Source organism: Eucyclogobius newberryi, unplaced genomic scaffold, assembly GCF_026437365.1.
Source record: "Eucyclogobius newberryi isolate DKJ021-1_F unplaced genomic scaffold, fEucNew1.0.hap1 SCAF_12, whole genome shotgun sequence".
NCBI classification, from domain to species: Eukaryota; Metazoa; Chordata; class Actinopteri; order Gobiiformes; family Gobiidae; genus Eucyclogobius; species Eucyclogobius newberryi.
In genome coordinates, this window is record NW_027315746.1 from 31819110 (window position 1) to 31841240 (window position 22131).

At 43.0% G+C, this 22131-nt stretch overlaps 2 protein-coding genes across 7 annotated transcripts in view; both read right to left on the bottom strand.

The window, feature by feature from the left end:
- Positions 1 to 983: 983 nt before the first annotated feature.
- tmem71 (transmembrane protein 71) lies at positions 984 to 17745 on the bottom strand. 2 transcript variants are annotated; one of them, XM_072441895.1, is made up of 9 exons: positions 17544 to 17745; positions 9578 to 9616; positions 9450 to 9492; positions 9101 to 9304; positions 6351 to 6640; positions 4522 to 4762; positions 4071 to 4132; positions 3848 to 3897; positions 984 to 3029 (listed from the first exon to the last, which is right to left on the bottom strand). In XM_072441895.1, exons 2-9 carry the CDS (start codon positions 9597 to 9599, stop codon positions 3006 to 3008), a joined length of 936 nt encoding a protein of 311 aa, XP_072297996.1. In that variant the 5' UTR covers positions 9600 to 9616; positions 17544 to 17745; the 3' UTR covers positions 984 to 3005. The 2 variants fall into 2 exon arrangements, with proteins under 2 accessions (XP_072297996.1, XP_072297995.1); XM_072441894.1 differs by lacking the exon at positions 17544 to 17745 and adding an exon at positions 11221 to 11345.
- Positions 17746 to 19697: 1952 nt separating this feature from the next.
- The window catches only part of ift57 (intraflagellar transport 57 homolog (Chlamydomonas)), a 15607-nt gene continuing 13173 nt past the window's right edge, over positions 19698 to 22131 (bottom strand). Inside the window, exons 9-11 of one of the 5 annotated variants that reach the window (XM_072441902.1) lie at positions 20658 to 20720; positions 20106 to 20172; positions 19698 to 20024 (exon numbers count right to left, since the gene is read on the bottom strand). In XM_072441902.1, the coding sequence (XP_072298003.1) occupies positions 19849 to 20024; positions 20106 to 20172; positions 20658 to 20720 (306 nt within the window). In that variant the 3' untranslated portion in view covers positions 19698 to 19848. The remainder of the gene's footprint in view (positions 20025 to 20105; positions 20173 to 20657; positions 20721 to 22131) is intronic. The other 4 variants (XM_072441900.1, XM_072441901.1, XM_072441897.1 and 1 more) reach the window with 4 other exon arrangements.

Genomic DNA, 22131 nt, shown 5'->3' on the forward strand with positions numbered 1-22131 from the left:
GTTGTAAAGTTTAGCGCGTGTAGGTGCTACTTTAAAGGCTGATTTTTGTCTCTGTGGAAGAAAAATGTGTTTCAAGAAAACAGACTTCGACGATATAATGTCCCAGAGAAATCGGGATCCAGTGAAATAAAACATCTATAGGAGCAGGACTACATATATATATTTTTTTGTTTCGACGTGAAGTGATTGAAATAAATGATTTTTTTCCTGTAGCGTTTTAAAAGTCTTCCACGGCGGCAGGAGCTGCCCCAAACTCCTAATAAAGGGAAATGGCTTGCAGTTCCTCGCTTAAAATACAAGGTTATTGTTAATTAAACGCTTGGATTGCTAAAGAAGCACCTTCTGTTGGCGGTTTCTTAATTTCATGGGAACAAACTGGCTAATTCATGGGAACTAAATTGTAATTTGAGGTCACAAATCAGGTTCTTTTGTAACCACGTCATTACAGGGCGGTATAAGGAAGATTAGAAAAATAAATGACCTGATTTTAGCCTTAGAAGGAAAAATAGGCTTTCTTGTGTATAGAGTAGAAGTCTGTTTTTATATTTACAATTTGAGGTAATGTCTTTTCTAGAAAAGGGGGTGAAATGGTGTCCATGTGGCGCACTGACAAACTGTTTATTTCTGCATAAAGACTTCGCTCTAAAATCATTGTCCTGATCTATATTTTTTTAATAATTCTGAGAAAGTGTCCCGACTCCCGACAGACAGGTTGAGTTCTGCATTATGAGGACCACAAATGAACCATCAAATTTTCTGGTCCTGTTTTCACATCATTTTCTTTTAATTGATGATTAAATGTTGCTGCGCCTCCAACCTCCACTCACAGGATCCAGAATCTGTACATTATACTTCACTGATGCCTGAGCAGGACTGTTTCCTGGACCAGAGTCAGTGGACAATGTCTTTGTCACATAAACTGGGCATCTCTAAAACACCTGCAATAAAAACACACGTTTACAAACCCAAACGAGAAGAGCAGTGTTTGGATAGTTCATTTATTCAGAGTCGAACACATGTTAGTTACGACAGAAGTGCTTCACATTGCGCTATAATTCATACAAAACACAAAGTATCATCAATACAGAGTAGGAAACCACAAACCGCTTGAATGGCTTTGTTCACATTGGCATCTCTCTCAATATCCTTTTCTGTGGCCCAGTTTTCTACTCTTTACATTTTGTGTCATTAAAAAGTTTCAGTGCAAAAGTTAATATAATCTCTAATATAATATACATTTATGAAGTCTAGCAGCCAAACATGATGAGGCAAGTTACTGACATCGTTGATTTGTTTGACATTATGTATCAGCCTGATCTTTACATTTGTAGCCGCTTTGGTCTAAGCTCATTTTAACACAAAATAACACTAATAACACAATGGTCTATAATAGTCTTTTCACTTTGGTGCATTATTCATGATCTCTCAAACACAGTTCTACAAGTCAAGCCTGAGCCACACCTAAATACTGTAGGCCTGTCACCATAGCAACATCGACTTCAATAAAAGAAAGATTAACACTATTTATCGTGTGCACTGATTCTTTGCACTTTTGTCTTATTTGTTGTAGAACGATATGATTTGAGCTGTAAAGAACTGAAATGGTCACTTCAATGACTCATGGACTTTATTGTGCCATTTATTTATTGCAGTTCATTTCTTCTTTACGGTATCAAATCAAATCAATTTATTTTTGTAAGGCCCAAAATCACAACAACAGTCGCCTCTGTGGTCATGAAGTACTTTTAATATGAGTGTTTATCATGATATTTTGTGTGGCAATATATGGTGTCAGGCCTGCACCTAAAACACTGGATGGAGTTTTTCCCTATTGATGGGTTTCAGTTGTGACTTTGTCCTCGACCCCATTTTGAGGACTTTTGATTATTCAAATGAGAGAAGATTGTATTTATATATTTCATATTATTGCTGTGTTGACAGTCTCGGTTCAGCATCACTTCAAACCCATGTTTAGGCTAAAATCCCACATTTTGTTTAAACATTTCTCTTGTATTTAACATGCAAAATCCCTTATACGAACAACCTCATGTCAATAACGATATATTCAAACCTCTAGAGCCACAGATTCAAACTGTTTTACACGTTGTCATGGAGGCGACAGGCTGCGTTCATGTTCTAGAATGTGATGATGTCATAGCCTCAGAGGGAACCACTTTTCACTTGGACTTTGCCATGAAATATCTCAGAGGTAAATTCACAAATGTTGAACCTGATGATTTCTCTTAGTGATTAGAGCTAAGAACTCATTTTATTACAACAAATATCAGCATTTTGAAGATCTGTTTTAATGGAATCTTGTGATGTCGCATGAACGCAGCTGTTGGAGGCAAAACGAAGTCGACCATAACGCTGAGGATTTTAAGTGTATCTAACAAAAATGAAGAAAGAAATATAAGTTACATTGCTTTTTCTATAACAAAATATTGAAGGGGAAAGATATTATAATGTATGTAATATATCTGTAGGTAAAATGTGTCAATTTCCTATTAAATAAATAATTGCAGTAAAATCCAAAGTGTTTAAACTCATGTCTGAGTGCTTTTACTTTGTAAAAAACACATGTTTGTTTTTGTGAGATTCTGAGGTTTATCTCAGTTCGTCCAATGTCCCAGTTTTGTACCCATTTTAAAATGTAGAAAGTACTTGTACAAAGGCAATTCAGTTAGCTGCCTGAATAACCTCTACACAAATGTACACTCCAAATATCCAAGGTCCAACATGTTAAACTGTTTTTCACATAACATGTTAAAAAAGGTCATAATTCTTTCATCCTCAAAAACAAAGCAGGAATAGAACAGTATTGTACCACTGTAGCAAGAATATTAGCACATTTAGACCTTAAAACTCAAGGATCCTCTTGTTTCTGACACTGTCCAAATTGTGTCTTTCATTTGGCACCTGGAGGTTTGAGCTGTCCATCTAAAAATCGCCTCGCAGTGGACGTTTTCGGAGTGGACAGGAGGACAGCCAAGTCGTGTCACCATCTACTCGTTCCTAGAGGTAATGTCCTGTGAAGAGTGAGATAATACATACATACTGTAAATGTACTGAGTTTAAAATCAGGTCGATTTTTAAGTTCTCGTTTAGAATTGTCCAATGACAGTTGGGCACTAGGGCCGTGCAAGAACATTAGCAATAACAATATAATTGAGGCTGTAAATGGAATAAATTGAAGTAGGCTGAGAGTTGTAGGAGGCAGTTTTGCAAGACACTTAGACAGTATTGGCCTGTTAAATCTGGCCGTGCTTCTGTTGTGGGAGTGTTATTCCTCTGAGGCACTTGGGAGGGCCCCACAGTGCAGTCACACAGACCCTGGACCAAATATCTAATGGTGGCACCAATAATATTTGAACCAAGTTGATTGAGGATATTTGAATGATACTTTTAAGTTCTGCTTCCACTCCAGTCTCCCGTCAGTTAATGCGACTGCTTTTGCCCCAAAAGCAAATGGCAAGCTACTTAGCACATCCAATCATTGACCAGCAGGTAATGCTTTAGTCCTGGGTTGGTTCTGGTTGGGCCCTGTCAAAACCCGGAATAAAATGGGTCAAAACCGGGACTAAACCAAAAAGCCTGCTTTAACTAATGGCACTTACGGCACAGAGATTTTGACCTCTTTGCATAACTATGTACGTGCGTATTCCCAAATTAAACCCGGACTAAAACAATGTTACATTTGAGCTAAATTTGACCTTGACTAGAAGGACACATATGAAGTCTACAGCAAGATTAAAGTGCAGAAAATTAGGTTCAGCTCATGATATAGATTCTGGTGTGTTTGACTCCGGTGCTTATGATGTAGAAACATAAAGTAGAAGAGCTGTACCTCTGTCTTGGCCTTTCTCCATTCTCCCACAGGACCAGACTTTGTCACGACTGAAAAACGGATAAAAACAATATTCAAATCACATAGGTTTTTAAAGGCATTAAATCATCATTCATTAAAATACATGTATTAATGTCCTAGCACAGTTATGTGTTATCGTTTGGACTCAAATCTGTCCAGAGAATCCACAGTTTCGAGCTAAATATCCAGCTGTGAGACTCACTCATGAACGCAGAGACTGTGAGGAAGAGAGCCGAGACCATCGCTGAGCTCCACCACAAACACCTGCAGCAAACAAACAAACAAACAAACAAACAAACAAATCAGCACCAAAGCAGAGCCGCTCTTCAGATGATCTATGAGCACCAGACTGTCAGTGAATGTGTTTTTGTGGTTCTCAAGCGGTGGGTCGCAGCCTTGCAGGAGATATTACATACTTACATGGGTAAAGAGCAAGGGCTAGACATGAGTATTAAAGGGGACATGTTGGGGACATGTTGTGTAAAATAACCTTAACCTTAACCTGTTGAGTTAGTGTTTCCTCATCACTCGTTTACTCAAAGTTGTATTTGGATTGATTCCTGCATGTTTGAGTCAGTGCTGTGTTGTGTGAAATGGGGATGAGACTGGGGAAGGACATGCATGGCTCTTATTGTGTGATGTTGTAGGTTTACCTCGAGTACAGAGTCGCCATGATGAAGAGTGTGAAGATGAAGAGGAGGAGGCCCCTCAGAGTTAAACCCGTTTTCTGTTCTGAGCTCTGGCAACGACAGCCCTGGGAGTACAGGGTGGGCGGGACCTCTGACAAGCCCCCCACGGACTGGCTGAAGATGTCCTGTGATTGACAGGTGTCGGGGCAGAGCTCTTCCTGGGTCAGGGGCAGTTTGTCTAGAGGAGGTGGGGCTTCAGTGGGGTCTGCAAGTCAAGCAAGTCAAGACAAGTTCAGAAAACAAACATTTTCCAATCCAATTCCAAGACACATAAGCCATGTCTGGATTGTCCCGGGCCCCTCATATCACTTTAGACCCCGTGGAGCAGCTCTGTTCATGTCAGAGTGTCTCTATGTTCAGATCTGGGTCCAGAGCTCTGCCACCAGAGCAGCTGACCTCACCCTTCTTCATAAATTGTACCTGAATTATACTTTTTAATCATAAGGCTGATCTCAGCAATTCATAAAGAAGTTGTTTAGTAATTCCAAGTTTGTGTTGCTATGAGACGTGTCCATTATTTATTTATTTGATAATCATTGTGTATGTATGAACTATTACTACACTTAGAACAATGCTTATTTTCAGCCTCTTCCTGCTTATATAACACACTATTCACGCTTGTAAAAGAGGTTTTGATCTCAAAGGGTTTCTTACCTGGTTAAATAAAGGTTAATAAAAGTGTGTTTGCAAGTGTATAACATACTGGATGTAATGTACAACACAATGACATCTGTGCATATGGCCATTTGTAAAGTCTAACAATGTTTTGAAGCAATAAAAAAGCAGCTTTTTCTGCATTTATTTCACTTCTCTGCAAAGCCTCTATGCCACGTTTTAACCTCTCTTCATGTAATGCATTGACTTTGGATTATGTCAGATAATAATACAATAAACAGGTGATGCTAACGTGTGACGTAACATTTGGAGAGAAACCTGCATTTTCTGTTAATGTACAGTCTTATGCACAGGAGCTGCAGAGCACAAAGAGCCAGTGTCTGTGGCCCCTGGCCCCTGGCTCCGTTTGCTCTGTTTGCTGCACAAAACCCGGTCAGACAAGTTAAGTATGAAGGTTGCGTCATCTCAAGTGTTCCTGCAGATCAGAACTGTTACACACAAAGAAAAAGAAGTGCTTTCATCATTGTTGTTGTTTAAAACCCACGATCCACTGCTTGGCAACGGCAGCGTTCAGCTTGTGACCAGTGACATGTGTCTACCACTCCTACTTCTGTCTCATCAGAAGAACACAGAGATATAATGGGTTATAATATGGAGAGGTCCTTGTGCTTACTCACTATCATCTCTGTGCACAGGTCGTCAGTTTGGCTCTTTCTTTTTACATTTTGAAGCTTTAGAGTTAGCACTGAAACATAAACATGTCCCTTTACAAACACAAGTGTCCCGATGACATATTCAACTGTTTTGTAAAGTCTTTCACGTGTTGCCAGAGAAATCCAACACAACTCACTGTTCACTGCCAGATCTGTCAGCATTTATTCATTTCAAACTTGACTTGAAAAAAACTTAGAGATGAATAAAACTGTGCGGTTAATTTGCCAGCTCCTGTATGTATGTAATGTAACGTGGTTGTTTTAGTCCAAAAAACATAAAACTGTAAACGCGGTTTACAAACTGTCAGAATCAGATTTTAAATGAAATAAAAAGTGGGTGTGGTCATTAGTTCAGTTCATTAGAGCACACAGAGGTCTATTCTGATCTGAACTAGGGCCAAACTCCTTTTAGGTCATTTCACCCAAAGAAATCAGGTGCAGTTTCTTTAAGAATAAAATAAATACCATAAAGAAAGTCCTCCAGCTCCGTGCTGTTGAGCCTGGTGCACAAAGCCTCATCGGTCCCGCTCCAGTCCAGGCCCGAGTCTTGGGTCTGGTCTAAGATCCAGTGGGGTCTGTCTCGGCTCAGGACGGGACTCTGGTCTAGACTTAGATCGTGGGTGAGGTCTTGGCACTGGTTGGTCCTGAAAACTCCTCCAAAGACCCTCTGGTCCAGCCATGACTGACAGTTGTCCTTGACGTCGTGGAGAAGACTGACGAGGGCGCTGTGAGGACGCCGCCTGCGCCTGAAGATCCTGAGAACAAACAGGAAACAGGAAGTGATTGTTGTTCTAACCTCAGCTCGCACATCCTCCCGGACTCTAAACTAACACTGAATAAGGCTCTGGAGTTCCTACTGCTCCTAAAGGCACTTCCCAAAGTCAAGGATGAGAACTGATTGAAAAAGTGATGACACTGTTATTCCAATTTGTTGAAATACAATTTATACAAACCATAGTTTTTAAGTTGTTGTAGTTTTATTACCAGTGTTGATTCAGTTTTGTCATTCCTGACAAATATTGTATATAATATGAGAGTGAGAATGAGAACCCCCTAAGGCAGCACAATGTGTGTGTGTGTGTGTGTGTCTGTGTGTGTGTGTGTGTGTGTCTGTGTGTGTGTGTGTGTGTGTATGTATGTATGTGAGTGTGTGTGTGCATGTATGTATGTGAGTGTGTGTGTGTGTCTATGAGTGTGTGTGTGTGTGTGTGTGTATGTGAGTGTGTGTGTGTGTGTGTGTGTGCATGTATGTATGTGTGTGTGTGTGTGTGCCTGTGAGTGTGTGTGTGTATGTATGTGAGTGTGTGTGTGTGTGTGTATGTATGTGTGTGTGTGTGTGTGTGCATGTATGTATGTGTGTGTGTGTGTGTGTGCCTGTGAGTGTGTGTGTGTATGTATGTGAGTGTGTGTGTGTGTGTGTGTATGTATGTGTGTGTGTGTGTGTGCATGTATGTATGTGAGTGTGTGTGTGTGCCTGTGAGTGTGTGTGTGCGTGTATGTATGTGTGTGTGTGTGTGCCTGTGAGTGTGTGTGTGCATGTATGTATGTGTGTGTGTGTGTATGTATATGAGTGTGTGTGTGTGCATGTATGTATGTATGTGTGTGTGTGTGTGTGTGTGCATGTATGTATGTGTGTGTGTGTGTGTGTGTGTGTGCCTGTGAGTGTGTGTATGTATGTATGTGTGTGTGTGTGTATGTATGTGAGTGTGTGTGTGTGCATGTATGTATGTATGTGTGTGTGTGTGTGTGTGTGCATGTATGTATGTGTGTGTGTGTGTGTGTGTGCCTGTGAGTGTGTGTATGTATGTATGTATGTATGTATGTGTGTATGTGTGTATGTGCGTGTGTCATTGAGTGCAAAGTGCGTGTGCGTCTGAGTTTGCGTGTGCGTGTCTGTGAGTTTGCGTGTGCGTCTTTGTTTGCGTCTGTCTGTCTTTCTGTCATGGATTTTAATAATTTGTATTGAGCATTTGAGTTTTTGACATGGCGTCCAAGGGGTGCACGGTGGCAAAGGTGGTTAGCACTCTTTCCTCCCAAGAAGGAGATCATGCATTCGATTCCCGGACCAGACCAACATCACATGATCTCTCTGGGTGGAGTCTGCATGTCCTCCCCGTGTTACCGTGGGTTCTCTCCGGGTTCTCCGGCTTCCTCCCACCGTCCAAAGACATGCATGTGTTAGGCAAAAATTGGTGACTCTAAATTGATCCTAGTGAATGAATGTGAGAGTGAACTGTCGGTAATGTCTATATCTCTGTATCAGCCCTGCGACAGGTTGGTCACTGTCCAGGGTGTACCCCGCTTAAGGCCCGAAGTCACTGAGATAGGCTCCAGTCAACCGCGACCCCGAAAGGGAACAAGCGGTACGAAATGGATGGATGGACATGGCGTCCGTTTTTGTGGTATTACTTTAAATGACTTTCGTGAAAATTCAACTTAACGGTGCACAAAAATGTCTTGAGTGTCAGTGTTGACTTAAAGTCCATTCTTTGATAAAAGTACACCTTTATCTCTACGTTGAAAAAAAAAGATAGATTTAATGCCGTAATCCAAGTGTGTTCTGCAGTGTGATATGAAAAATGTTTTCTTAAAGACAGTTACACAAAAAGCAGAAGGAGCTCTTCTGTCATGTATGCTCCAGGACAAACTCTGGGATTTAAGCAACAGCTAAAATCTCATTTGAAAGAAAATCTGAAAAGCATTGGGAGAGAATTTAGTTCTAAAGGGATTTACAAATATTAAACTAAGTCTAAAGACGTATTGGGTTATTAGTGATTTCGTTTCTAACATGAAAAATCTGTGGCGAATTTCCTGCAGTGAGACAGGTGATGTCACACAACCTGTCACACATGTAAAAACATGTTTAAAGAGTTACAGCCGGTATGATGTCACGCTTGTGAAACGCCTTTCTCATGGAAAAATAAAGGGGACCAAACCAGTATCAAACCAGCTCAAGACCAGCTCTAAACCAGCTGTAGACCAGCTCTAGACCAGCTCTAAACCAGCTCTAGACCAGCTCAAAACCAGCTCTAGACCAGCTCTAGATCAGTTCTAAACCAGCTCTAGACCAGCTCTAGACCAGCTCTAAACCAGCTGTAGACCAGCTCTAGATCAGTTCTAAACCAGCTCTAGACCAGCTCTAAACCAGATCTAAACCAGATCTAAACCAGCTCTAAACCAGATCTAAACCAGCTGTAGACCAGCTCTGTTCTCACCGGACCAGGTTCTCCTTATAGCACACGCTGGTTTTGCCGGTTGCCAGGGAGACGTTGCCTTGCTCGTCCCAGGTAAAGCTGCCCTGGGTCACGTCGTAGTAGCCGTTGGTCAGAAGGCGCGGCGAGCGGCGGCAGCAGCAGGGGGCGCTGTCTGAGGAGTCCAGGAGGTACGAGGAGTCCGGGGACAGGAAGGACCCATCAGGACTGAAACAGAGAGAGGCTTTTAGACCGGCCTGGACCACGTCATCACCAGGACCAAACCAGAAATAATCCAGAACTAAACCAAGACTCAAGCGCCAAACGAGTCTACACAGGTCTCACGCACACAATTTACATTTTTATCATATACCTGTGCAAGAAGTCGCTCCTGAGTTTGCGTTTTATGGGTGAACCTGAAACAAACAAAGGAATATGAATATGATTTCATATGTTTGCATTTCGTATTGGTCCATTTCACAGCAGTGGAGTGAGACGTACTGGTGACCGCTCCGGAGAACATGACCGGTCCTGAGGGAGCTGTGAAGACAAAGACGAAACACTGGTGAGAGGGGAAACTAGAGCGGGACAAGAAGCATCATTACATCAGGACCAAAGCAGGACAAAAAAGACTAAATACTGATTAAAACACAGGATTAAATCCAGGGCCGGCCCAAGCCTTCAGGGGGCCCTAAGCGAAAACATTTTTGGAGGCCCCTCACCACGTCATCAGAATCAGTTTTATTGCCATTGTCAGTGAACAATTCACATATGGGAACTTTCTTCAATTTAAACAAAGCGCACCAAAACTCCAGGGCATCTGTTTGCCAGTTAGTTTATTCTCAGCACCTCACAAGCTCAAATATTGATAACTTAAATCCCACAATGCAACTTGGTATTCCGCTGACATCACCTCTACTCCCTGTACAAATAACACACGTCCCAGATATGTTTTTGGGCGTATTTGTGGGCGTTAAGGGTCGACAGCCACATTAGCAGTTTTCAGACCTTTTTTGGGTCTTCTGGTGCATTTTAATGTTTTCCAGCCGGCTAAAGTAAGAGTAAAATGTTGAGGTTGTAATGCTATAAAATGATGATGTGATGAAACTGTGCCACTAATACATTAGTGTACTTAATCACTCAATACAATATTGGCTATGAAAAATAATTATGGTCAAATTGATTCATTTTAACTGAAAATGTAAAAGTAATAGTTATCCTTAATAATTTATCTTTTACTGCTCCCAACTGTTCCTTCTTGCCAAAGTGACAAAACAAGTTATATTAAATTAAACAAATGGCATAAGCATTGCTTGATAACACTCATAAAGCTACACAGAGCAAAAATGTTATTCCCAGAGAATGAACAGAACGAGAAGTGAAGGTCCAAACCTAGCTATAGTGAAGCGACTGCGTTTCTGCAACTTTGCCACTTTTATATAAAAATATATAGTATTATTCTATAACAGATGTAATTTTAATATGTCTGGTCATTTTTCACTATCAATTTATTATAATTTATAACAAATAGTCTAATGATGCTTTTTGAATAAATTGAAATGTTTTATTGCTCTATTAAAAGTTAATTACAATATAAATGTTTGTTCTGATCTGAACATCACACACTGGACTCCTGCATGAAACAATGCTGCGATGTGATTGGCTGATGGACCTTACGTGCATAAACCTTTACGTTCCTCTTATTGCACTTTAAGAAGTCAAAGTAAAACAGACATCACGAGTCTCGATTGATCTCACACATGGTGATGTGAGAGAGAGGGACGCAAACTCAAACCCGCTCATCTCTGACTGAGGCTGCACAGGGGCCCGGGACAGGGGCCTGGGACAGGGGCCGCACACTGTTCACTCCAAAGTCTCACATCAGAGGTTCTGGACGAGACAGCGCTCGTCTGGACCGGATCTCCGCCTCTTAGTGACCTGGGGCATAGACGCCCCTCCCCGGCCTCACCTGCAGCTGACACTACGGGGCTGGTGTAAATATTAAGCTTATTATCTTTCATTCAAACACATATTGTGCGCGGGGCAGAGCTCTCGTCGCCTCCAGCCTGAGCGAACTAACGTGACAGAATCGTGTTGTTTCAAACAGCAGCATTAACCGTCTCTTTGTAAGAGAAGTTCAATACCTGGAGAGTGTTGTTGAGTTTGCAGTTTCTTTACATCGTCAAGAAGTTTCTTCTTTCGTTTTTCGGCATCGGGGGGATATATTCTTCTGGACATGAGGACCACGCAGGGACCACGTTGTGTTGTGTTTATGTTTTGCTCTCGTTCTGCTCGCACACAATGAAGTTGCACAATCAGCGCAGGTTTGGTGCCCTGGTTGCCAGATTGTCATTACAAATAAATGCGGTTTGTGCGTTATATGTTACCGCTGTGTGCGCTGCCGCGCCAGCAGCGCCACTACACTAGTGGCGCACGCTGCGCTTGCACTTCTCATAAGACGGGTTGCCAGATTGGGGGCCCTATTAACGCCTCGGGGCCCTACGCGGCTGCTTAGTTCGCTTATAGGCTGGGCCGGCCCTGATTAAATCAGGATAAAACAAAAAAAGTTTAAAGTGGGACTAAATCAAATTAGAATTCAACCTGGGCAAAACTGTACTAAAAAGCATTAAATGAAGACTAAAGCAGTATTAACCCAGGACTAAACACACTAAACCAGGACTAAAAATGGGAACCGGGACTAAACAAAGACTACTAGACCTGAACTAAAACAGATTAAATTAAGACTAAACAAGGACTAAGATCAGAACTGACCCCTTGTAATATTTTAGAATGAGGATATACTGTATATTTGACTTAACAATTCATAAACATTTGCAAATATATTTATATCATTGTATTTGGGAAGTTCTTTTGTGTGATGAAGAAGGGATCTTTGAATGGTGCGAGGGGAAACACGAGCGCTCGCCGTGAACAAACAACGTCATTGTCCACAGATGAAGTGGGTCAGAGAAAAAAACGACGACATTCAAGTCACAACAAAGCCGTGGGCTGTGGTCCGAGCGCATGGGCAGGAGCGTCTGTGGTCCGAGCGCACGGGCAGGAGCGTCTGTGGTCCGAGCGCACGGGCAGGAGCGTCTGTGGTCCGAGCGCACGGGCAGGAGCGTCTGTGGTCCGAGCGCACGGGCAGGAGCGTCTGTGGTCCGAGCGTACGGGCAGGAGCAGCTGCCGGCCGGGCACGGGAACAGCCCAAAGCAGCAGGACAGAGGGAACCTTTGCCTTCTGGCCTCAATAATGTAATATATATGTATTTTAAATACAAATTTGAACATATCCACACTATAAAGAGTACATTTAATATTCTGAAAACACATTTTGCCCAGTTTGATGTTTAAAAGGTGCACTATGGAAGCTTTACAGTGTGATATTAACTCATCTGTCATAAATCGATCTAGTTAATAGAGTTTGTATTGCCTCAAAAGTACTTGTTTACATGCTAAAGTACTAAAGATAAGGGTGCTGATCATACAAACATGTATATGTTTGTATGATCAGCTCTGTTTATGTATCGAGCTGACATTATATAGTAGGATCATACAACTATAAAATAAATAGATAAACACACATACACCAAAGTACATGAGATGACCCCCATTTCCTGCAATGAATAAGACTGCCAGGAGTAAATATTACTTCAACTTCTGGAGCACTTTTGTCTCCTGCTACACAGGTCATGAACAAGATTTTTGTCTTTTTCATTGTAAATGGATTAAATCACTTACGGTAATTAAAAGTAATCTAACAGAAAGTACTGCTGTAATTGAAGTATTTTCATAAACCGTACGACTGGGACAGATCACAGGCTGATGTTGCTCACAGTGGTCAAAGGGGGCGCTCAAGGGGTTTGTGTGTTTGCTCAGACACATGAAGAATTAGAGGGAACATTGTTCTGACCTTCTAACGTAACGTCTAATGTAACAGTTGGATACCAGCCGCCAACCGCCATAAAAAGCAACTGTTGTGGAAAAATATAATCTGGCCCTTTGCTTTTCAATTTTCAAATTCTATCTTAATTTGATTTAGTTCTAACACAGTCAACAGCCTGACACAACTCCTCTTGGCCTGGAAATGTACATGTCCGGACCTCCTGGAGTGACTAGGAAGTCCCACGTTCTGTTTCACATTAGGACAAAGCCAGCAAGACATGTGAATTGAATTAATGCAAATGTTATCCACTGTTTCCTTCTTTAAACCCCTGTTCCTTTTGTGTCCCATTTGCTCCTTGGTTCCTTTGTACCTGAGAGACCAATGACCGGGAACTTCTGTGTGTGTGTGGGGTCATGTGACCATCTGTGATTTAGGACAGATGGTCACATGTCTCTCCAGAGACAGGAGATGGCGGAGGAGAGTGGATCGATGGTCGGTGGCGTTCTGGACGGCGGAGCAGCTGTTTCTGGCTGCTGGTACGTAAAAAGTCCCTTAGCTCGTCCGAGGGTTCTGGGAATTAGCAGCAGGTTGAAGCTGCTGATATCGGGGATGAGGGCTCAGACTGTAAGGTGTTCATAAAGCTTGGACAGGATAATGCGTCCTTTAAGGAGTGGAATGCAGTGGCATTGAAAAAGTGCCTAAATGTAGCTGTGGGAGTGATCAAGCATGCGAGTGTCCTTAGAGATGGCTCGCTGCTGGTCGTGTGCAAGGACGCGGCTCAGCAAAGGAAGGCGATTGGAACTAAACTTCTGGGTGGAAAGGACATTCTTGTGTCTGATGCTGAAAGAAACACGGTCAGAGGAGTTATTGTAGGCGTCCCTACGACGACATCTGTTGATGAAGTAAAGGGGAATTTGACTGGAGCTACGGTGGTGGACGCTAGGCGGTTGAAGGTGACCTGGTTTGGAGAGAGATGTGACAGCCTGTCGATAATGATAAAAGTTGAAGGTAAAATGCCTGCCTATTAAGGTGTTAATTGGGTACATGTGCTACAGCGTCAGGCCATATGTTCCACCGCCCCTGCGTTGCTTTAAGTGCCAGCGCTTTGGGCATATTGCAGCGGTCTGTAGAGGGAGGCAAAGATGTGGTAAATGTGCAGGAGATCACAAGTATGGGAAGTGTGACGTGGGAGCAAAACTGAAGTGCTGTAACTGTGGGGAAAAACATAGCTCTGCCTACGGGGGATGCAGGTTTAGCAAAAGAGCTGCTGATGTGCATAAAATAAAGGTCTCTCAAGATATATCCTATGCAGATGCAGTCAAGAAAGTTTCAAGTAACGAGGTTAAAGTAAATACAGAGAGGAGCCAGCGCCGCTCACAGCCAGAGCGAAGAGAGGGAAGCCAGCGTGGCTCCCAAGAAGTGTGCAGGTTCCAAGTGTACAGGTTCCAAGTGTGCAGGTTCCAAGTGTGCAGGCTCCAAGTGTGCAGGTTCCAAGTGTGGAGGCTCCAAGTGTGCAGGTTCCAAGTGTGCAGGTTCCAAGTGTGGAGGCTCCAAGTGTGCAGGTTCCAAGTGTGCAAATAAAGTCTGGCGGTAATGCAACACTCGGATGCCAACCGCCATAAAACAACAACAACAACAACAACAAGTGTGCAGGTTCCAAGTGTGGAGGCTCCAGAATTCATGAGAATACCTTGGTTGTGGATAGAGAGGATTTTTGTACTCTTTATAAACTGTGCTGCTCAAACTCAATCAGAGATCAGAGTGAAGAACTGGAGGTAGGGGCGATCTTCTGTCCTTGCCCAGTCTCGTAGATGCACGGCTGCCAAGCAACGACATCAGTGTAAATATCAAAGCCTAAAGAGCGAAGCCTAAAAGAATAAAGCTGTACTGCGGAAGCACCGACCATCAAAGAAGGAGAGGAAGATGAAGAAGAGTCAGCCCTGGAATGAAGCTGGTCGGACTCTGGAAGATGAAGTCTGAAGAATAAAGTCTGGCGGTAATGCAACACTTTGGAGGCCAACCGCCATAAACAACAACAACAACAACAACAACACCACCGCAAACAAGAGGAGCAGAGAAAAGGAGGAGGAGAGGGTTAGAGGAGAAGAGGAGCAGAGGAGAGGGTTAGAGGTGCAGAGGAGAGGGTCAGAGGAGCAGAAAAAAGGAGGAGGAGAGGATTAGAGGAGGAGGAGAGGAGCAGAGGAGAGGGTCAGAGGAGCAGAGAAAAGGAGGAGAGGGTTAGAGGTGCAGAGGAGAGGGTCAGAGGAGCAGAAAAAAGGAGGAGGAGAGGGTTAGAGGAGGAGGAGAGGAGCAGAGGAGAGGGTCAGAGGAGCAGAGAAAAGGAGGAGAGGGTTAGAGGAGCAGAGGAGAGGATCAGAGGAGAGGGTCAGAGGAGCAGAGGAGAGGGTCAGAGGAGAGGGTCAGAGGAGAGGGTCAGAGGAGCAGAGAAAAGGAGGAGAGGGTTAGAGGAGGAGGAGAGGAGCAGAGGAGAGGGTCAGAGGAGAGGGTCAGCGGAGCAGAGGAGAGGGTCAGAGGAGAGGGTCAGCGGAGCAGAGAAAAGGAGGAGAGGGTTAGAGGAGGAGGAGAGGAGCAGAGGAGAGGGTCAGAGGAGAGGGTCAGCGGAGCAGAGAAAAGGAGGAGGAGAGGGTTAGAGGAGGAGGAGAGGAGCAGAGGAGAGGGTCAGAGGAGAGGGTCAGCGGAGCAGAGAAAAGGAGGAGGAGAGGGTTAGAGGAGGAGGAGAGGAGCAGAGGAGAGGGTCAGAGGAGAGGGTCAGCGGAGCAGAGAAAAGGAGGAGAGGGTTAGAGGAGGAGGAGAGGAGCAGAGGAGAGGGTCAGAGGAGCAGAGGAGAGGGTCAGAGGAGAGGGTCAGAGGAGCAGAGAAAAGGAGGAGGAGCAGAGAAAAGGAGGAGAGGGTTAGAGGAGCAGAGGAGAGGATCAGAGGAGAGGGTCAGAGGATCAGAGGAGAGGGTCAGAGGAGCAGAGGAGAGGGTCAGAGGAGAGGGTCAGAGGAGCAGAGGAGAGGGTCAGCGGAGCAGAGAAAAGGAGGAGGAGAGGGTTAGAGGAGGAGGAGAGGAGCAGAGGAGAGGGTCAGAGGAGCAGAGAAAAGGAGGAGCAGAGGGTTAGAGGAGCAGAGGAGGGTTAGAGGTGCAGAGGAGAGGGTCAGAGGAGGACGATGAGAGGAGTGGACAGGGTTGGAGGTGCAGAGGAGAGGGTCAGAGGAGGAAAGGAGCAGAGGAGAGGGTCAGAGGAGGAAAGGAGCAGAGGAGAGGGTTAGAGGAGGAGAGGTTTAGAGAAGGAGACTAGAGGAGGAGAGGGTCAGAGGACGAGTTGTTCTGGTGGTGGTTGTTGTTGTTGTTGTTGTTGTTGTTGTTGTTGTTGTTTATGGCGGTTGGCCTCCAAAGTGTTGCATTACCGCCAGACTTTATTCTTCAGACTTCATCTTCCAGAGTCCGACCAGTTTCATTCCAGGGCTGACTCTTCTTCATCTTCCTCTCCTTCTTTGATGGTCGGTGCTTCCGCCGTACAGCTTTATTCTTTAGGCTGAAAGGAGCACATTCTGGACTGTGCCATACGGGTCTCGGGGTCCATTCTCCTCCCCCCTCCCCTTTTGACTGTGGTGGTCTCCTCCTCTCTCTCCACACACACATTTCCCATCATGCCTTGCTGCCATGCCGTCTGTGGGAACAACAGGGAGCTGCTGATGCTGGAGCTAAACGCGTCATCATCTGGAGCGTACCATTCTTCAGCCCCCTCACATTCAAACTCAATATTCAAACCAAAATAAAAGGACAATCTAAGCTCCCATAAAAATACTATGCAGTAACATTTTATTATTATGGTCTGTTATAATCGACTGTGACAAAGTCGGTAAAAAAACAATATCAATATTATTGCAATATTTGAATATTTATTTTGACTCAATCATTTTTGTTAAAACTAAAAAAAACACCAACCATAACTAATCAAGACTAAATTAGACTGAACCAGGAAAGTCACGAATAAATCCACATTTTTATTTTCATTTGTAATTTCTCTCAGAGACAGTTGGAGTTATTTTACTGGGATACATTTAATTTGCAGTTGCAATATCGATTATTGTGTTGTATTGTACAGTTTGGATTATAAGTGAATTTATGCTTCATATATTTGAAAAAAGACAACAAAATCTATACTTGTTGCCAATAAAAATACAATTGTGCCTTTTATTGTAGGCTAACAAAGGAATATGAAAAATAAAGAAACGAAATCAAACCAAAAACTAACAAAATGAATCCTGAAAATGTATTTTTTTGAATAAACGCCACAACAATTGGGATTATGTTATATTTTAGAAATGTGGAGCTGCTGCACTTCTGACCAGGATGCTGCTGATAAGACTGCGCTAAGTTTAGTGCGTCTCTTAACTCCTTACGTAAGAATCCTTAAATACTACGTACTTTTCCAACTGTAGCATCGCGTAAAAGTAGTAACCAAAGCACTTTTACGCACTTTACGCGTAAATCCAAGAAGGGCGACTTTCTGTGCGTAATAACTCTCTTCTTAAATATGGGGGACAACTAAAGAGATAACGGGACTAAACTCACCCTTTTGTTGGATTTTCGTCGAGGTCTGTGTAAAATCGGAGTTTCCAAAAGCACTCTGGTTGGCTTGCTGTTGTTTTCAGTCTTGGTTTGTTGGTTTTCCTTAGTTTGAAGTGAATATTTGCCAAATAAAGTGCAGCAGTGCAGCGCGCTGGCCGTGAGCGAGCAGCAGCTGACACAGCCTCTCCCAAACACACAGGAAACCAAACCCGTCAAGTTCAAGTCTCTCACGCCACACAGGAAACTGCTACAAAGTAAAATTACTCACACCGGAAACACGTTCTCGATTCGCTTTCGCAGCAATAAAGAGGAATTTAGCAATTTAGACAGGCCATATGCTCAGGGCCGGCCCTTCCACTAGGCCGTATAGGCGGCACTGCAGGGGGGGTATCCAAACACTATTTTGGAATTGACAAATAAATCTAACAAAAATTGTTGCTGGGGCCGGCCCTGCATACGCTGCAACGTTTGACGTAATTAAATAACGTAATTAAATTTCCTGTCTTTTTTGTGTTGACTGTAATTTAATAAGTTAAGTGGTTTTCATATTTTTTAACTGGCCAAATTATTTCATTTGGTGGAATTTAACCTGTGGTAAACTGAATTTTTTTTGACAGTTTAAACAACAATTTAATAGAATTAAAGAATTATCAGATGTTATTATTTGTAAAATCATAACTGTTTTGTAATCTTTATGAATTTTGGGCCTTTTATAATATGGTTGCTAAGTAACAGTTGTGGAATTACCTCTATGTCATATCTGCAGTTCATGTCCAACCAGGAAGTAACATTATGAACGTCACCAAAATTGTCAAACTGAAGAATATTTCTTGTAAAATATATTATTTGTATAAATATAAATAAATATGATCATGTTCACTATGTTTAATTGATAAGTCATATGCATTTTAAACCTCTATGAACCAAGTGGTGGTTGGTGAAATTTTTGTCCAATCACGTCTCACTTGTGTCCCACCTATGTCCCTCTTGTGTCCTCTTTTTCTCCCACGTGTCCCTCCCGTGACCCCTCTGTGTCCCCCCTGAGTCCCTTCAGTGACCCCTCTGTGTCACTCCTTTGACCCCTCTGTGTCACTCCTTTGACCCCTGTGTCCCTCCCGTGTCCCCCCTGTGTCCCTCACGTGTCCCTCACGTGTCCCCCCTGTGTCCCTCACGTGTCCCTCACGTGTCCCCCCGGTATGGTCCACTCCACAATTACATGGTTGTGAGATGAAGAGCATCCGGCGGAAACAGAAGACAAAGAATGAAGCCGACAAATTTGAAAAACATTGACTTTATTCTATGTATCTGTTTAGGATTTCAGAATGATAACTCTAAAATTATGTAGTGTAGTGTGTGTACTGAATGAAGTATTTTAGATTTGAGCTGCAGGACAAATGCAAGGAAACAAAAAAAACATTGCTCTGCATTACATTCCAACACTGGACCGGGTGTCCTTGGGGGGACACAGTGTGTCTCCATGTTCAAGTGCTGGCTCTGGGTCCAGAGGCAGAACTCTGACTTCACCCAAACTTATGTTTTCTATAATGAAATCTAAATTATACCGGAATTATATTTTAATCATAAGTCCAATTTCAGTGATTCATAAAAATATGTTTGATAATTCCAAGTTGTGTGTGGCTGGGAAAAGTGGCTAAAACTAGAGTAAAAGGGAAACTACTTCTGGATTTTCACTTTTCCCTCAGCTTTTTCTGCATTTATTTAATGTATCTTCTCCTCTGTGACGTATTTTAACATCTCTTGATGTAATGCATTGGGTTTGGATAGTGTTGCATGCATTATGCACTAGAATATTATATTCTGTGTCTTGAAGCTAATGCTAACATGTGCCAGTTTTGTAAGGCTAAACATGTGTGCTCAACAAGTTAGGATCAGTGGAAATGCAGCGGTTTATCGGAGGATTAGGTCAGCGTCTGGTTTCTCTTCATATCTGCTTTGTGGCATCTGAGATTCTGTGTTTTCTCTTGTTCACTGATCTCACTAAAAAGTATTTCAGAAGCCAAAAACGAGCCAGACCACTTTGGAAGCTAGTACATTTACGGCTCGCTTTGGATGACTTAAACGGGCCGGTACGGTTCACTTAAGACTGTGATCGATTGTACCAATCGAGACAATAAGTCAAAACATATATATATATGTTATACATATATATATGTTGTGTGTCTTAATGTAATAAGGCGGTCTACAGTGTCTTTGGGTGACATGTCCAGGGGTGCTCTGTCCCAGCTGGGGGTGCTACTAGTCCTTGGGTACTCCCACTGTCTTGTTTAGAGCCCGGAGGTGCTCACTCTCAGCTGAAGGACCCTACGGCGTTCTCTGGGACGTGGTGCATGTCTCGGGTCATGTTGCTCTTCTCCTTGAGCTTGGCCTGCAGGAGGCTGTGTTCCACCACGCCCATCCTCACCTCCATCTGCTGCGTCTCCTGCCTGAGCTTCATCACGGCCTGTTTGATTCGGACCACAGGAGCTGCACAGGACGAGGAGGAGGGGGACACCAGAGTCAGACATGTCCACACACACTGCACCGAGCTCCACTGTGAACACCTACCTCCATCTGACATGCTGCTGCCCTTCTCCTCCATCTCCTGCTTGACCTTCTCCAGCTCCTCACTGATCTGACTCACAGCACACAAAACAGCCTTGTCAAGTTTACAGGGGACATATGCAAAATGTTATATGTATGTTTCCTCATCATTACCCAAAATGTTTCAGTAATCCTGTGAGAATTCCTGCTTTTACCTACCCCCTATCCCCGCCCACATCCCTGTACTTAGTTGTAATTATTTGACAAATACAAGACATATACTCATGAGTGACACACATAGAGCTCTAAACTGTCACGAGGCCACTTTTCAAAAATAAGTAAATGACAATCTGCTGCTTGTTATAGTGAAATGTCACTATGAAGAGGCGGGGCTTATCAATACCAAGTACCTGAAAAAACATTTTTAATATATAAATATAATAAAATATATTTTGTGGATGACTGTGTAGTTTCATTTTATCAGCAGGAACATCATCATGACATTAATTTATATGACAGCCTTTCACAAAAAGACACTGTTAATCTTAATTGTTAATATAAGTCTAGTTGACTGACCTCGGCCAGGACTCTGGTTCTCTCTGTGACGCCTCCACTTGCCTGTTGGTAGCGCTCTTTCACCTAAAACACAGGTACAACTGGACATCAGACGCAAACAAGGACATACTTATCTGAACTAGTATTATTAGAGGTTATGCACTGACATTCTTTTATTTGAAACATTGTCCTCAACATTCCTCTGAGCGGCAGAATTACAGACAATTATATTATGAGTATCTTTTTTGGCTTAATTTGTGTCTGCGGAGCTGTTGAAAATCATTTTGAATTGTTGCTCCAACTGTGCAGAGCTTGGCTAGCTAGTTTGTGAAGCACAATTATTTTCCTGAACAAATATCAAACACTTAAAAACATGTTATTTACGTACAGAAATGTAACAAGTTCAACAGTGTGTTAACCCAATGTTTGTATCAGTGATAAATGTAGTATTGCTGGTGTTTATCTGATTCTATTTCATCCCTACTGACTGCCAGAGGCAGTGCATGAATCACTGGATGATCATCCTTGCGCATACACAGGTCGAGAATTAATAACAAAAAAGTCACCTTTGACCCCCGGTGGCTCACGTGAGTCTATATAGTCACGTGACACCGGGAGCTCAGTCCCTTTTCACCTTCTCGCATGCAGTAATGTGCCTGAACGCTTTCATAATTTTGGTGAACGTGAACTGAACGCACTGTGTCAGATTTCTTGAGACTTTCAGGCGAAAAACACACAGTTATGTTGCCCAAAAAGAGCCTATGTCTGGCAAGTGTGAGAGCTCCGAAGTTGTAGAGGCCGAAAGCGCAGACAGAGATTTTGTGTCTCGCACCGCACTGCGCATGTGCATCAAAACACAAAGCGGCATGGACGCGACAGCAACAGAGCAGCAGGAGTCGCCCTACGACCAGTTACGTGAGTTTTATGATAAGGTCGGTGAGAATGGAAACAATCTGCATTTCTGTGCAAACTTTGCCTCTGGGGAAGTCTGTCCCTTCAATGTGAATGCAAATCCTGGGTAAGGATTCAAAATTGGATATGAAGATGAAATCTGACGCATAGTTTCAGCATTAAACTAATACAATAATTGCTGCCTGTGGTTGTATTTGGGCTGTGGAAATAATTTAGAAACATTATAGCATAATAAGTTATTTTTTTGGAGCTGTGAACTTAGTTAAACATTTTGAATTATGAACTATGAACTGAACTAGTTCATTTTAAAATATGTGAACTATGAACTGAACTAGTTCATGTAGAAAGTGAACTTTCCCAACACTGCTCGCATGCAGGTTGTATTTGTGGTTGTTGTTCAGCTAATATTGCCGTTTCCCACAAACTTTGGTTGGTTTTGCCGCTTGTAGCCTGTTAGCCCTGTGACTGTGGTACAGTTGGTGCAGCGAGTTCGCTCGCCCTCCTGGGGCTGCATAAGCGTGTCGGACCTGTTGCAATGAGGAGGTATATTTACGTTGTTTTCTACGACTGGTAAGTACCCCTT